We start from the raw sequence: 17039 nt of genomic DNA, 5'->3' as shown, positions 1-17039 counted from the left end.
ATTGCGCAAAACACGTTTTATTGGGGCAAGCCACTAATTTTATTTGGTGTCGAACGACACTGATCGAGGATCGCGTAGATGTTCTTGCGCGCGTGGTCGGTACACTTCTAAAGCTGCTCTGGTATTCTCGCGATATCACGGGTCAAGCTAAAGGTAGTGTGCGTGGCAACTGACCGATCGCCATCGATCGTGCCTTTTATCAGGGTACAATAGAAAGATAAGAAAGCGCACTTGTTAAAGGGAGACGACCTATATCACAAACGTGATCCACAATCCAGGGGTTCTAATTCTAATTAATATCTTAAGCCTAAACAGAGTGTTTGAAGTAAGAACCTTGAAAAACGGATAAAACTGACAAAATTATCAAATGACAAATGACCATTTTAGGTTAAAGTCACGTTAATAAAATAAACAAAAACAGCACATTTTCTATTTGTTTTTATCTGCTTTTCTTTGTAGAAAATTGTCAATGTAGTTAAATAAATAACCTTGCAATGTTCCAAAACACATGACATACCAAAATGTTATTTTGGTTGCTGATGGAAAAAAATCTTGAGTTTTTTTTTATGGGATAGAAACATCATAGCTTGTAGGATCTTAAAAAAACGCTAGAAATCATTTCTCAAGGGAATTTCAAATAAGAAAAGTAAATGAAATGTCCCAAAAAAAATCACAGGTTTTTCAATTTTATTTTAAGGTTATTTAAAAAATTTGAAAATATTTTTGGTAGAAAGATGAGAAATTTTAAAAAGGTATGCCGACAACTTTCGAAATATTGTCTGTTTGGTATAAAGTGGGAATCAGGCTTTTGAAATAGATGTTATAAATAAAAAAAAATTGAAAAGCAACATCAATACAATCATAAATAATCTGATTGAATGAATTGCAGGATTCAATTGATCTTATTAGGTTTTTTTCCAACAAAGGTTTTCCCACTCCCCAAAACATTTCAATCGGATTTTTCATTGCAACATTTCATGAAAGATTTCGTCATTATCCCCTGGTGGTGAGTAGCCGAAATGCATGGGAACAAGAAAGCTTGCTGTTGGAATATTTCCAATTTTCTTCCTCGTCAACGATGCCGAGCGAGCACGTGGAAATTCATTCAATAAAGGAAAATGGAAAAATCAACAGGTTGTTGAATGAAAGCTTTTCGGTTCAAAACAACAACAGCGGAGTGCATGAGCTTTTTTGATTTTGTGGAGGTTTTTATTCTATAAATCACAACTTTTTTATCAAAAAATCGTTTTGATATAAGGTGAAATGAAATTAATTATTCATTGCCTCAGCAAAGGTCCGTCACAGTTTCGAAGCAAACTTTAACGCAAACTTCCTCAATAGAAATTCCAACCTAATGCATCGTCATTTTTTCAAGGATGCCAACTTTCCCCCTCGAACTCGAAACTCGTTCCTAACAAGGAATTCATTCCCTGGCTCTATTCTTCCGCGGGAAAATCTATTCCAATGCCAAACTTTCGGGATGCTGTGGGGGCGTTTGGGGAAACCAGGCAGCACAATACTTTGGTAACTGTTTTCTCCCGCGGTAATTGGAATAGTTGTTGACCGAGTTGAGCGCGCCAGAACTTATGTTCCGGAAGTTTTCCCCCCGAGGGGGGTTGGGGGACCTCTACGATCTGAACTTGCAGCTCTCAGGTGCGCAAGGTGTGTAATTTGATTATATTGTTTGAATCTTTATGACTTCCTCGAAGCAACAGCAGCGGTGCAAGTAGTTCTGTTTCGGATGTTATAGTCGGGGCGAAACTTTATCGGGTTTAAATATTGACTCTGCTGCAAGTTCTTGTGAATGTCTCAGCAGCAGTGCATCGGCGGAGTACAAATTGTGAGATGTTGTCCCAACGAAGGTAAAGGATTTCAAGTGGCGATGATAAGCTGGAAGGTTTCGAGCAGCAATTTCCGTGGAGCTGGTGCAAACTGGTGCACCTTTATTGGGCTTTGATAAGAGAGTGGGTAAAACGTGAAGCAGTTTGGCAATATTGGTTATATTGACAGAGAGTGGAGGAGCTTATCGCGTGTTCGGGGATTCTTGAGTCCTTCACGTTACGGGTGATGTAATCAATTGTCATTGAAAGTTTTGCACATGGTGAAGTGGAATGATATCATGTGAAATAAACTAGATTTTATGAGAACCATTCTATTCCAAATATATGAAATTGATTCAGATTACCCAACGTTAGGGTGGTCCAATCCGGGCATTCTCGGGGCTGCGCCCTGAAATCAAAGATTGACCCATAACTAGGCTTAATTCCAAATTTGAGCTAATTATAGCCAAGGGAAATCCAACAAAATTTTTGATTGATTTGGTGCCTTCAGCAAAGTTGTAGGTATCGATGAGGACTATTCAGAAAAAATAGGTACACGGAAAAAAATAATTAACTTTTTTCCACAAAATTTTCCAAAATCAATATTTTTGAGTTTTTGATTTTTTTATATGTTTTAGGGGACAAAACCCCGCATCTTTTAAGCCATTCAAAAGTTTGGACAAAAATTTTGCCGATGAGCTATGATTTTTTTTAAATAGTGATTTTTGTAAAATCTCGGACTTAAAATATTTCACCTCATTTTAAATATAAAATCGAATTTGCAATCGAAAAATACTTTTAAATTTTTTTGATTAAGTTTTAAAATAGTTTTAAAATAACGTCCATGATTGTCCATTCCTGAAAATATTTTTTTGGATCCCAGGTTGCTGAGATACAGCGAATAAAAGAAAAAGAAACAGGAAAATTATTGTTTTGAAGTCTCACCCAAACAACCCTCCATTTTCGAATGTCGATATCTCAGCAACTAATGGTCCAATTTTCAATTTTAATAGATGAAACATTGGTTAAATTTTCCGACCTTTTCGAGAGTATTTTTTTAATCAAGACTAACATTTCAAAAGGGCGTAATGTTGAATGCTTAAACTTTTCAGAAAAATGGTTACACTCTTAAAAGTACCCATTTTTGTTAAAGAGTTATACACAAAAACTTGAATAGCTCGAAATAACAATTTTCTCGTTATTGGATTTGTTTTAGATGAAAAAAAAAACATGTCATCTTTTGAGATAGGACACAAATTGGTCAAAGTTATTTGGCAGTGTTGCCGACTTAAAAAAAAAATTTTGAAAAAAAGGTTAAAAAAAAGTCATAAAGCACATGCACTTGCGAGTCATGACTAAGTTTGACCTTCTGAAAGTATTTGTTTCGAAAAGATCAAAGATTGCTCCAAAAACTTGAAGTTTGAACCAATGGATGCTGAAAAAAAGCAACCTAGACAAATTTGAGTGTCTTTGAATCACCTAAACAGCATCAAATTTATAAAGGACGATAACTCAACAAAATTGCGTCCGATTTTAATGTTACAAAAATAAATTTTTGTGTATTGTTCAAGCATTTACAATTATAAATGTCGAAAACAAGTGTTTTTGTGCCTTTTCAAATGTTAAGTTGCAAATGCAAAAATTAATCACTGCCCGAAATCTCAGATAATTGCTCTATAAATAAAAATGGACTTTTACAAAAGCTAAACTTTTATTTTTATACTTTTTGGCAATATAAAGTAGTTTGTGTGCAATTTCAATTTATTTTCTTCAAGAACAAACAGTTCATGAAAGACAAAGTTTTTGCCTTCCTCACCTCACTGAGGCAAGGCTATACAATCACTCGAAAATTGAACTTCTTAAATAAACCTTCTAGATATACCTTCACGTATACATATCGACTCAGAATCAAATTCTGAGCAAATGTCTATGAGGATGAGTGTAGACATGTTTTTTTCACACGATTTTTGCCGGGTCAGCCTTATTCGATTCGTTTTGGGGTCCCATAAGACTCTATTAAAATTCATTTTGGTTAGTAAAGTATTTAAAAAGTTATGCTAAGAAAAAGATTTTTGTATCTACAAAAAAGGGTGATTTTTTGCATAACCTCAAAAGGTCGGGACTTTTTGTTTAGGTGCGAAAGTCGTGCCAGATGCGAAATGCCCGGTTGCCACATTGCTTCAAATGAGAGTCTGCATGTTTTCTGGAAAAGTCTGTATTAGGTATATATTTTTTTCATAAACTTTTTTATAATTTTTATTATCACTTTGTAAATATGAGGAACCAACCACCTAATAATGGATTAAAATTTTTTTTTTTAAATTGAATTACTTGGCTCAAAATTGCTCCAAATTTCTTGCGAAAGATTTTCACGAGATTTTTTTCTGGAATTGTTTTTCCGATATTTGCTTTTCTGTCACAAAAAATTGTCCATTTGAGGCGCCTAAAAAATATAGTTTATGGAATGTGAATCTAAGTAAGCATGAGATATAGGTCTGGAGATAGTCATTTTGATACATAGGAAAAAATCCAAAAAGGCCTTTATTGGATTTTGAGATAAGATTAAAAAAAATACTTGTAATTTCAAAACAACGCAAAAAAATATGGCGACAAATAAGTCTTTCGTGAAGAAAAATGTGACGCGAAAATGTTGTCAGATCAAGTTTAAATATTCAAATCCTACCGAATTCAGAATTGTATTGCCTAATTTGTATTAGTTAACATAGTTAATAAGAAGTCATTGTCAACGCATTGTAGTCCTGAAAGAAATGAGAACGTTCCCAAAATCAACAAATGCGATTTGAAAGCCATCAATTGATTTCTGCAGTGTCCCTATTTAAGGGTAGAAATAATCCAGGAAACAATTTGTTCACTCGTTTGATTCATTCCCTAATCACTCCAAAGTGTTCGACAAAGAATCGACTTGTAAAACGACGCCACTAAAACAATAAAGCTCTTCTTCTTTTCTGACAAAGTATTCCGCTCTTGCCTCAAGTGTCCCACGAGGCCAAGTGACCTGGATTAAAGTCAAGTATTGCTTGCTTGAACACCGTGTAGTACGTTGTGATTGTGATTGTGTGCAAATTGTGTGTGATCAAATTGTTTAATCCCCAGCCGCGATATTTATGTCTTAGTTGTGATAAAGGCGTGTTTATTAGAGTGAAGAAAATTAGCAAAATTGTATGAGATAAAAAACCGTTAAACAAAACTTCATGCGAATCGAAACGTTAGTCCGGCTAAAGGTAAGTTAGTAAGCGAATTAAAAGTTGAAGTTTTCTTTCTCGTTGATGTCATCGTGAAAATTTGTGACCAACTAAACACGATAAAAGTGAATTGAAAATGGTAAACGAGCGTAAAACTGGTGAACGTGAAAGCAAAGTTTGTTGGTTGAAAGCAGATTTGAATTGTTAAAATATATTTGCACTGGCAATGATGTACAGTTACTGCTTCAAATCGTCGTGTTTGCCGATCGAATTGATTTGAGGGCAGCCAATTTGGTAAACAGTTTAAATCTAGTCTAAATTTGCGCTAACGCCAATGTCAACTTGCTAGCCTAACTAATGGTTGGTGTACGCTAATCAACGCTAGAAGTTCTAATTTGGACAAGTTCAATGAAACAGTAAATGTGAGGCGATTCTGGTTTGTGAACGTGTGATTGTACGTGATTTAAACAAATATTTAAACAATGTGTGATTTGGTGTTTGAGTGTGTGTTTTAAAAATATCGCATCAAGTCGAAGTTTGAGTAAGTTTTTGTTCTTTCTTGGTATATTTTTTTCGGAAATGGAAATTTGAAAATTGACTTACCGGCAAATCATGCGAATGAGGTAAATGATCTTTTCTCTGGAAGAACAAAAACAAAAAAAAAACAAGAATTCAATATTAAAGATGACTTACTTAACTGTGTTGACTGTTCCCTCAGTCCATGCTCCACTCTATGTATCAACACGTTGCCCCTCAAACAAAAGCCACATCAAATATTATCTTTCACGTCACGTATTTCTAATTTATACCCGTCGTATTGGCAGCGATTATTGTGTCGTTTCGACGCAAAATCGACTGCGATCAGGCAGAAACTCTTTCTCCTCCTTTGCAAGATTTTCGCCACCAGCCCAGCAACAAATCATCCCATTAGACAGCAATTAATTTCCAAAGACCTATCAATTTTTGTGTAACGTTTTCATTCAGTTTCAGGACGCGAAGTTTTCCAATTCCAGAGTCAAAAAAAAGAAAAAAAAATGGAAAGAGGTGGAAAACTTTTCCCAACTTCTCTTCCTTGAATGAAACCCTTCCACGAGAATTGCGTGACTAAATTAGGACGATTTGGCTTTCTTAGTTATTGACTAGCTTGACTAGGTTTACCAGAGAGATTATAGTTTTTTAGGTAAGGCTGATGTGATTTGGCTTTTGGTAGATAATTATTTTCATCAAGTTTTGAGCTCGTCTTCTGACATGAATCAATCGATAGTTTTCTTTTATTAAAAAAAATGTTTTAATTTGCTGAGACTGAAAAAAGTAATATTTTATATAATTGAAACTTAGTAAAAGCTCTTTTGATTTCCAAAGAAATAATTTTGCATTTTTAGTATGATCATACAAACCTACATTTCTAGAATGTTTTTTTTAGGTTGATGATTAGGACTTTTTAGAAAACAATAGGTACTCACATAAAAAAATCCCGATTTTTTACTTGACAGTTTGTAACTTAAAAGCAAACTCCCAACAATTGTTTAAAATTTTGGTTTTTTTTTTGTATGTTGTATGTTTTTATGCCATCCTTGACGCACAAGTTTAGAATAATTAAAAAACTGGCACAAAAGATATAAATTTTTGAAGGAATTGTGTGTTCTGGAAAAAATCTAAAATGGGTAATTCTCCACACGAAATCGGAAAAAGTTGCCCTGACCCCTCTTCGATTTGCGTGAAACTTTGTCCTATGGGGTAACTTTTGCCCCTGATCACGAAATTTGGTGTCAAAAGGACATTGAAATAAAATTGGATGACCGACTCAGTATTCTTAAAAAAACACGTATTTTTCATAGAAAATAAATATGAAAACAGTTTTAAAAATTCTAGGATTTTTCGTTTCTATGAGTGTATTATCATTTTATGGGGAAATTAATGTACTTTTTGAATCTGCATTTTTTTTTTTCATTTAGAACAAAAATTTCTTGCTTTTCCAATATTTTTTTTTCGTGTTCAAGAGGTCATTTTGAGCAACTTTTGTTCTACGAAAGCTTTTCTTCTCTTGTTTTATGTTTTTCTTTTTTTTATAGTATTTTAAATTGCATTTATCTTGTTTAGTTGATTTATGTTTTTGATAGTATTTGGCCAATTCTTTCGCCTCCTATCATTACATTTGCCTCTCTATTTTTTCATGTTTTTACAGTAACTTTTTCAATTGTTTGCTTGTTTTTAACATTTTCTGCTCTAGAATGGCACCATTATCATTTAAATTGTAAAAAAATGGGTAGAGGCATAGTCTGGAACACTAAAAAAGTACTGCATACTTCGTTTTACATAAAATAAACAAAATGTTAGTGAAAAATACAGCCAAAGTTTACCTCAGAAAAATTGCATTTTTTAAAACATTGGCAAAGTCTCATAAAACAAGTCATACTTCCAACCCTAAAATGTTCTAAAATTTTAAGAGTTCTTCTTTCGAATACTTTTGAAAGTTTAAAAATTGGTTGAAAAATTGAGTTTTGGCGATTTTTAAGATCGAAGCCCGTCTAGAGGTCTAGTTGGGTTGTAGAGGATCAATTTATAGTGTGTAACAATGTTCTACAGAGTTAGTTTATGTTTGAAAAGCTGTCAAATTTTCCTATCATTTTCTGTTTTGAATTTGTTTATCAGACTGCCGGTTGCTAGAGTACAGTCTCTTTATATTTTAATTCAGTGAAAATAAGTCCCTAATTTTTTTAAACTCGCGACACTTCGGAAAATATTTGGTTCAATTTTCAATATTACAAAATGATTTTTTTTTTATATTTTCTACTTTTTTCTAAAAATACTTAAAATAAATTTTAATCAAGAACTTTTTCAAACGGCTAAAACACTTATTTTGGACATTTTAAGTGTTGGACTAGAATTTCAAATTTCAATATTATTTTTTTAAGAAAAGAGCAGAAAAAGTCAGCTTTTGTAATTATATTTTTTTTAATACAGCAATTCCATTTGAAAATTTTCGTAATTGAAAAACGAAATCACCGATTCTATATTTTTGGAACTTCTGACTTTTTTTTTTTTTAAAGGCCTGCAAATCACCTTTCATTTGTGTCCAAGACAGCTAAAATCAATTGAAATGGCGCGGAATTATGATTTTTTGAAAAATGAGGTTTTTGCAAAAATTTACGAAATTTGCCATTTTTTGAACCACCCTAACACGGCGTAGGTCACCCTAATAGCAAATCAAAAAAAAATATGGGTCTTATTATTTCAGCCAGAGAACCTCCAGTCCAATTTTGAGCCCGATCCAAGCACTTTTATTTTTTTTTCCATGCTATAACAGTTTCTAGATTTTTCATCATTTCAAATGGACATAGCATTTTAAAGATTTTATAGATCTTGAGTCAGGGTTGTTATGAATGTTATCAAAAAATTTCAATATTACCATCTTATCTTGATTTTTTTTATGTTAGCCAATCTAATCTAGGGTAAATATACCCATTTTAAGCCTAATAAGCGGTCTTGTTTGAATGATGCTGGTTTTCTGGAGTGTTCCTTGAACTTTTTGTGAACATTACTGTTTATTTTCACTTTTACTATAAGTTATTCGATTCCTTTTACAAGTATTTAAAACAAATATTTCCCAAATGTATTCTAATCAGTCGAGAATGCATTGGACCACGCCCATTTTCCTATTTTCAGCTTAGTTCTTTTTTCTTCCAACGCTCTTTTGGGTCTGCTTTTTTTTTGTAGAGCCTTAAAACCACTGCGACCAATTATAGGAATATTGTGGTTTGACTCATTTTTTTATAGCAAAATCAGGTTGACCCAGCACCATAGAACGGTGATAGGCGGCTCCTGTTTACTGCGTTTTGTCCCAGTTAGGGTCGACTTTTTTGATGATTTTTTCTCTAGGTCTGCTTAGTTCTGCCAAAATTGATGAAATTTTAAGCGAATCCTCACGAAAAGTAGCAAAAAATAATTATTTAAAATATCACAAATACAATAAACAATTCAACAAACAATTATAAACAAAGATTAAAACCATCCTACCCAAAATCTTCAAAACACCTTGCTCCAGTCGAACAGTGCCAAGGTCACACTAGCATACTAACTGAGAAGGTGTGGCGCGTGGGAGGGGTTAGGCTATATTTGTGCTTGCAGCAAGTCAAACACAAACAGCAATAAAACTCGCCAAAATATGGAGACGCCCGGTAGTCTAGCCCGGGCCGGCGTCTTCACGGCGTCGTAAATAAGATATATTAGATTAGATCGGCCCAAATCAGTCGAAAACGTTGAGGTTGAGGGTAACAGCAAAGTGACACCATTGACTGGGGGAAATAGATAGAACTGAAGTGTGTCTTATCACGGTACTTACCCTATGCCTATCTAGTGGATCACCGTACACGTCTCTCCCTCTCCTATATACAAGTTCGTCATATCGCGTCCTATCCTCAGGAAAAATTAATTCTCTTATTTCTGTTACTAAAGTATGCTGTGGGAAGAAGAAACAAAACAGGAATTAGTTTTAATGGACAAACTTTCAGGTGGCAACACAAATAGACGTGAAAAGAATGAAAACTGTACCTTTTCGGGTGTATCTAACATTTCTAATAAAACAGATACGAAGGCCTCTATGGTCATTCCTCTAGCACCATATTCCGCTATATAATATGATAAGTTAGCAAAATGATGACGAGGTAATAAGGATCTGGCTTTTTCTTCCACCATCGCTGACACCGGACATTTCCTGCGGGTCCTGTAAAGAAGAAAAAGAATAAAAATAAGAAAATATTTTAGTTCGTAAATTGTAACCGACGACGAGTGGACGACGACGACGACGGAATGTCTCCCTCAGCAACTCGTAAAACTCTCGATAAGAAGAAGAAAGGTCAGTCAGAAGTAGTAAAAAATAGGCCGGAAACGTGCCGGAGACGAGTGACCATTTTTTTTTGTTAACTTTTTTTGCAGTTCTGGACGGAGTCGAGTGGGTGATGAAGATGAGGACACTTGAAGCGGAAATTGTGTTACCTTTAGCGATGTTATTAAATTAAAGATGGAGCAAAAGATCCGGGGAGGAGTATTCTTGAACCAATTTCAATTTGTTTGGCTTCAAATAATGTTCAGGATGATTTGATTGGAATCTTATTTTTGTTGCAATATAGGAAATGTCGAAACAAAATGAAATTCACTCTTCAAGATCTTTTTAATAGCATTTTTTTTTCAATTTAAATATCTTGATTTTTTTTTTAGTTAAAGTTACCGCTAACTGTTTTAGTGAAATTTACAGTAAGTTTCGTGCTGAACTTCCGTTCAAATGTTTTAGGAGCTGTCATAAATTTACTTTAAAATCTTACGTTATATGAATGAATAAACAAACTTAAAAAAATATTAAGTTCTGCAGGATTTTTGGAACTTAAAAAAGGCAAATAAAAAAAACTATCTTATAATTGTGCAATTTGAATTAAAATTTGACCTTAAATATTGTTCAACATATATTATTTATGACCGTTGGTTGACATAATCATGAATTAATTTAAAAAATACTTTGAGGACAATCGAGAAACAAACAATTTAAAATAAAATTATTAAATTTGATCGCAATTGCAAATAATGAAATAACTAAGAATATATTTTTTGATAATTTAATCATTTTTTTATAAGAAAAGTACATCAAATTCAGAATATTTTGAAAAAAAAAACTCAAATGTTAATAAATCGCAATATCGGTAACAAACAAGCAAAATCCTGTAGGCTTTTTTACTTTTATTAGAGTTTTTTTTTGTAAAATTCTCAAACTTTCACTAGTAATCGATTTTGTCAAAAACACTACAATTTGAAATTTTCATAGTTTTAGTATTTTTTTTCAAGGGATGCATATTTATTAAATGCATTTTCGCTTTATTAGACTTTATTGTAAAATAAAATAAAATAAAAACTTCGAGTTTTTTAAATACAATTTAACAAAATGCGATATTGATATCAAGCATAGCGAAATTATGTATGCATTTTCACTTTACAACAAGTTTTTTTTTGTAGAATACTCAAAGTTTCACGAAATACCGAAATTTGTTTTTTTAAATATTCAAATTATCATTATTCATAATATGGGTTTCAAAGAAGAGAAATTTTGTAAGCATTTTCTTTAAATACCGTATTTTTGCAAACGTACTCACTACGAAGCAATATTCTGAATGCATTTTTACTTTATTAGATGTTTTTTAGTAAAATACTAAATTTTCATAAAAAACCGTATTTTTACCAAAATATTAAAATTTCACAATTCGCAAAATTGATATCAAATGAAGCGAAGTTATAAATGCATTTTAAATTCATTCAAGTGTGTTATGAAATAATTTTTTTTTACAGATTAGCGTATTTTTTAAAGTGTTAAGGTTTGGATTTTTGTTTTTTGTAAAACACTAAAATTTCCAAAAAACACATGTTTTTAATATTTCTGAAATTAGAGTTTTTTTTTTTAATACAAAATTTTACTTTAATTGATACTCATTTTGCAAACAATGAAATTTAGAGTATTTTCGAAAAAATATGGTATTTTATAGAAATTTTAGTATTCTTTAAAAAACACGATTAAAGTTAAAACTATTCAAAATTACTGTTTGATTATTATTAATACAATACAAAATTTTCAAAAAAAAAATATATTTTTCATTAAAATTTTAGTATTTTTAAAAAATATGGAATTTTGTGAAAATGTTAGTATTTTACAAACAAAACTTTTATAAAGTTAAAATTCTATAAAAATTTTACTTCGTTGATACTCATATTGCTTTTTATGAAAATTAGAGTATTTTCAAAAAATACGGTACTTTGTTAAAATTTAAGTATTTTACAAAAATGCTCTAATTTAGTAAAATTGCTTACAGAATTTCGCTTTGTTTGAAACGCATTTTTTAAATTACAAAAAATTTAATATATTCAAAAAAATGCGATATTATGTGAAAATTTAAATATTTTTAATTATTTTTTTTAAATAAATTAAAAAGGAATGCAAAATTTCCCTTCATTTGATGCGTTTTCATATGGCAAATTATGATTTTTTTAGTATTTTAGAAAAAAAAAACAGGAATTTAGTTTTATTTCGAGTGTTTATGCTTTGAAACTTACTTTATTATCAAAAAAATCTTAGCAAAAAAACTTTCAAAATTTAACATAATTAGGTAAAACTAAATCAATTTTAGAAATATATCAAAAATTAATTATAGTCCGTTATCGCCTATAGATTGGTCAAAATAACGAAATCGATCCCGATAGATGGTACCTTTTCAATATTGTTGAATCTGGAATATACTTTTTCAGTATAACTTTGGGGACATTGTAATAATTGAAAATCAAGAGTTCAAGAGGCAAAAATAAAGGGATTGTTAACAAAGGCTGGAAATAATTGAATTGAATTAATTTAATATTAATTTTTCCTCCCATCTTGTAGAAAAAAGTTTTGAATGAAGAGTTCAAATTTTTTTCATGCATGTCAACATCATAACTTCAATTTTTTTATTATAATTCCAATCAATAATAAAACAATTTTTCCAAAACAATTTAAAATATGATTTCAAGCAAAATATAGGTAACTGTTTATACTTTAGAGACTACTGAACAAATCAACTAACCTCACTCCGGTCGGACTGTAGGCGTCCCACGGTTCTGGCTCAACGGTGGTACACGAGTGTGGCACTTTCCCGACGTCCCGCACCAGCAGCGACATCCGCTTGTGGAACTTGAATTGACTAACAGCCTCGTCATGGGTCACCTCCATGAATGATTGACTATTCACTTCTAGGATTTGATCGCCGACCTGTTATTTAGTTTTGAGATAAGAATGCATTTTTTTTAAATTGTGTAATCCAGAAAAAATTGCATCAAGATGCAACTCACCATCAGTCCAGCCCGGTCCGCAACGCTGTCCTTGTCGACGCCGGTAATAAAAATTCCTAATCCGTACTCTACGCCACCCCGGATCATCAGTCCCAGGGATTGACCGGGCTCTATCAGCAGATCAACCCTTCGTACCCTAAGAGGAGGCAAAACAAAAATCATAAATTTACATTCATTGGCTGCATTTGCACCCTTATAGGAAAATTGATGGGCTTTTCTCGTTTGGTTTCTTCGGAAAAGCCTCCGCCTGGTTGATGCTGCAGGTGTCTGACCTGAATGCAAAATTAAGTGTTTCGTTTCGGGGTGCTTAAATTTGGGCCAACTTTGCATTATTTTTTCACCACCACCACCGACCATTGAATTGGTTATAAACATTGTGTTGTGTGCTTGTGGTTTCAGTGGAGGGGCTCCAGCAATGCAGCAGAAGGAGCAGCAGCTGGTGAGTTTTCCCAGCCACAGCCCAGCAGAAAAGGGAACAGATGTTGGGAAAGATGTTACTTATTGCAGCGCTGCATTATGTTGGTCTGATTTCTGGACGAGATATTGTGAAGGAATTGGTGCTAGGATGTTTTGTGGAATTTTGGCCATCTAAAGGCGTATAGAAAATGGTCTTGTTAAATTTCAGTCACGTAAAGTGGATTAGTTGGTTGTGTTTGATTTTTAATACTGATTTGAATGGCGATGCAATCAAAAACTCGCTTTTTACGACATGTTTTGAATGCTTTTTTTTTGTTAGTTGCTATAGAAAATATGTTTTATTATTATTATAATTATTTGCAAAACCTGAAGTAAAACAAATCCAGGATCTTCATGGTAATTTAGATTTGCTTCAAAAGTTGTTAGAATTTCAACAAAATTATTAATTCCAATTTCACTGACTAATCTACCCCACTTACCTTTGTCGTATAGAGTAGCTAGGGGCAAGTGTGCGCACCTAGCAAACATCGTTCTTGTTTCTACTGAAAATGAACGATTCAGCATATCAATTGCCTTCAAAACGTATTACTAGACTTTTTTTTAAAAAAAAAAAATGTTGTTCGAGATATAGGCAAAATTCAGAAAAATCACAAATGCGCACTCTTGCCCGGCCTTGGGGGCCTGTACGGGGCAAGAGTGCGCATTGGATATTATAATTTTTCAATGAATTATTTCACCTATTTTAGTTTTGGGGGTTGTTTTTCAGTCAAAATACAACAAATTCGACGATAAGTCAAAAAGAAATTATAAGAAAGGTATTAGTGACAAGTAGTTTAAAGTTTCGATAATTTTATAATTTGCAAACAGTCATATTTAAAGATATTTGTTAAAAGCTTTGATATTTTAGGCACAAATGTTATTTTTTCATCGTTTTAACATATTTTTGTTATAAATCAATCCGTTTGAACAACTTTATATTTTCTTCATATAAATTTGAATGGGAAATTTAAAGGCGCACAAATGCCCCGTACACCTTCTCATTTTTGAAATTGTCGTAGTACAATTTAAAGAAACAATTCAGTGAATATCTTTACACGATTTTACTAGTAATTACCTCTGTTATCAAGCTGCATACCAGTTTTTTTTATTTGGTTAATCTTAGGTATTGTCAACCTTGTATTTGAAACATGAAATTTACTATCAAAATAGCGAAAAAATCAGTTTTGCACTCAAAAATAAATTAAATTTTCAGGTTATCGCAGTTTTAGTGAAAAAAGTTGTCAAAATTACATTTTTATATGACCTTTTCAAATATCTAGCTAGTTTTTTTGGACCTTAAAAGACCAACGAAGACACGATTTTTCGAAAAATGTGGTTTTAGCGAAAATCGAAGAAACACGTCATTTTTCGGAACACCTTATATCGGATAGGAACACCCTAATCGCCAAATAAAAAATACGAGTTTGATTATGTCGGCCAAGGAGCTCCCATGCTAAATTTGAGCCAAATTGGAGCACTATTGATGTGGATCCTTCTTTTTGCCGTTGAATTAATAAATTATTGAGTATCCTTCTATCAAATATATACAGCAATTCCATTTGAAAAGGGTACAAGCCAATAAAAAAGTTCTCCGATTGAAATCAAAATTTTAGTGGGGTTTTTTTTTATTTTTTGTTTTTGCCATTAGGGTGACCTACACCGTGCTCGGGTGGTCCCAAAAATGGCAACATGGTGTAGGTCACCCTAATGTACTCTTTTCAAAGGAACCTCCACAAAAATTTTGAGCCCGATCGGAGAACTTTTTTTTTCAGCTTGTGCCCTTTTCAAATGGAATTGCTGTATATATATTTGCAAATTATCCTGGTTTCTATCTCAAAACATCCTATTTGCATTGGTATCCTATGCATACCAATTGCAATGGCACATTGGTTTGTTTTTAAAAAGAACTCTCGAATTAATTATTTTCAAACTTCAAAATTGTAACCAAATTAACTTCCACAAGCTAATAGAAAACATGTTCTACAATCCACATTTTTTGTGCAAGTTTTATGTTTTATTTAATTTCATTTTTTTTAATTAAACATTTTATATTTTATATTTGTTTCGCATGTAATCCACTTTTTATCTTTAAAACATATTTGGATTTAATTTACTGTTTAGCTTGAACCATTGTGCTGATTTTTTGAGTGATATTTCTAAATTTGTTTTCAAAACAACATGTTTACACTATGATTCTTAGGTATTTTTTTTTATTTCAGACATAAAAATCATTGTTCATAAAAATATTGTAAACTATACAGATTTTGCTTTAATTCGCAAAAAAAAAAATGCTAAACGAGATTTATGTTTGAAATAGAACAGCTTTGGGGACCGTCGAGGAAGAGAATCATCAGTTTACAGAACGATGCAAAATGAAGACTCGATTGAAAATATTTTTTTCTTGATACCCAGCTATGGAAGAGAATCATGGCAACGTCCATCAAACAAAAACAAACTAACGTCAAACACCCTTCAAAGCTTCGTTTCACCAAGAAAAATGTCTATGCAAGCCATGAGAAAGTAAAATTATTGACAACCGGAAGAGATTTCTAAGGCAAGCAGAATCCAAGGGACCGTCGAGGAAGAGATCCTTCAAGCAAGGGAAAATATCGGGGAATGAAGATAATTAAAGTATGCAGATTGAAGGGACTGAAGAATTCATCGATAGATGGAGAATTATTGATATCGAGAAGATCGACAGCCAGAGAGTCGACTGTATATTTATTATTGTTTTTTATCTGACAATTCTAAAGTTTTGTTTTTTTATTGGTCCAATAAACCAATTTTCCAATGTTTGCTTTTAAAGTATTTTTGAAACCGCATAAAATAAAAATGCTTACTCGAAAAATGTGGCTCAAAATCTGTAATTTATCATTTCTAAACTCAAGATTTATAAGAAGTTTTATGTCAAGTGTCATTTGACAAATCATATACATCAGATCAGAGAGTGAAGCAAAGTTTCAAAACCATCCTGTCTTAAATTATTTTACAGTCTGTTTGACAATTTTGAATAATTTATTTTTTTTGCATAATACATATATGTTGGCTATAAACGATGTTTTAACTGAACCATATTCAGAATATGTGTTATAAAAAGGAAATGTAAATTTTCAAATACCGTCGGTGGGGATGACTACGCGTCAAAAACGATACACCTCTCGTAATTTCTTAATAGCAAAAACAATTTGGGTAAATAAACAATCAGTCCCAATACTGAACGAAAAAACAATTTAAATAACATCGAAAATCTTTCAACGTAGATTTGTTCTTAGATAGTTTACTAACATTTTCCCAAAATATGGAGGATTTTGATGAACACTACCAGAGCTGAAAATGTCAGGGGTCCTGACTCGAAAATCGGCGACGCATACACGAATTTTTGAGATCCATTCACAGAACCGCAAAACCGTGACATAAACAAACCCGACTCAGTCGTGAGTGCCCTAGCTCACTGAGCAGCTGCAATGCGAGGCAGTAACTAGTCGACCAACGCTCATTCGACGTTGCACGCACACACATAAAGAAACAAGTTTTTACACAAAAAGTTGGTATTTATGCGTGGAAATGTAATTTTGAATACAAGTTATGGTTGTTTTAAGTGTTTTGCACAGTCTAGAACCATTCAATTGTTTAAAAATAGTCAAAATAGTGTTTAGAGAGGATTTTACGAGTCAGTCATACGACACGAATTGAGTGAGTG

At 32.5% G+C, this 17039-nt stretch overlaps 1 protein-coding gene across 14 annotated transcripts in view; it reads right to left on the bottom strand.

Moving 5' to 3' along the window:
• LOC6045974 (whirlin) overlaps nucleotides 1-17039 on the bottom strand; it is a 193500-nt gene that overhangs the window by 101034 nt on the left and 75427 nt on the right. For all 14 annotated transcript variants that reach the window (XM_038252110.1, XM_038252112.1, XM_038252113.1 and 11 more), the window contains exons 7-11: nucleotides 12884-13019; nucleotides 12619-12803; nucleotides 9575-9746; nucleotides 9366-9482; nucleotides 5627-5662 (exon numbers count right to left, since the gene is read on the bottom strand). In XM_038252110.1, coding sequence (XP_038108038.1) covers nucleotides 5627-5662; nucleotides 9366-9482; nucleotides 9575-9746; nucleotides 12619-12803; nucleotides 12884-13019 — 646 coding nt within the window. The remainder of the gene's footprint in view (nucleotides 1-5626; nucleotides 5663-9365; nucleotides 9483-9574; nucleotides 9747-12618; nucleotides 12804-12883; nucleotides 13020-17039) is intronic.

The sequence above is a fragment of the Culex quinquefasciatus genome, chromosome 2 (genome assembly GCF_015732765.1).
Source record: "Culex quinquefasciatus strain JHB chromosome 2, VPISU_Cqui_1.0_pri_paternal, whole genome shotgun sequence".
Taxonomy (NCBI): domain Eukaryota; kingdom Metazoa; phylum Arthropoda; class Insecta; order Diptera; family Culicidae; genus Culex; species Culex quinquefasciatus.
Note: the sequence above shows the minus strand (reverse complement) of the source record. Positions and strands in the feature narration are given on the sequence as shown.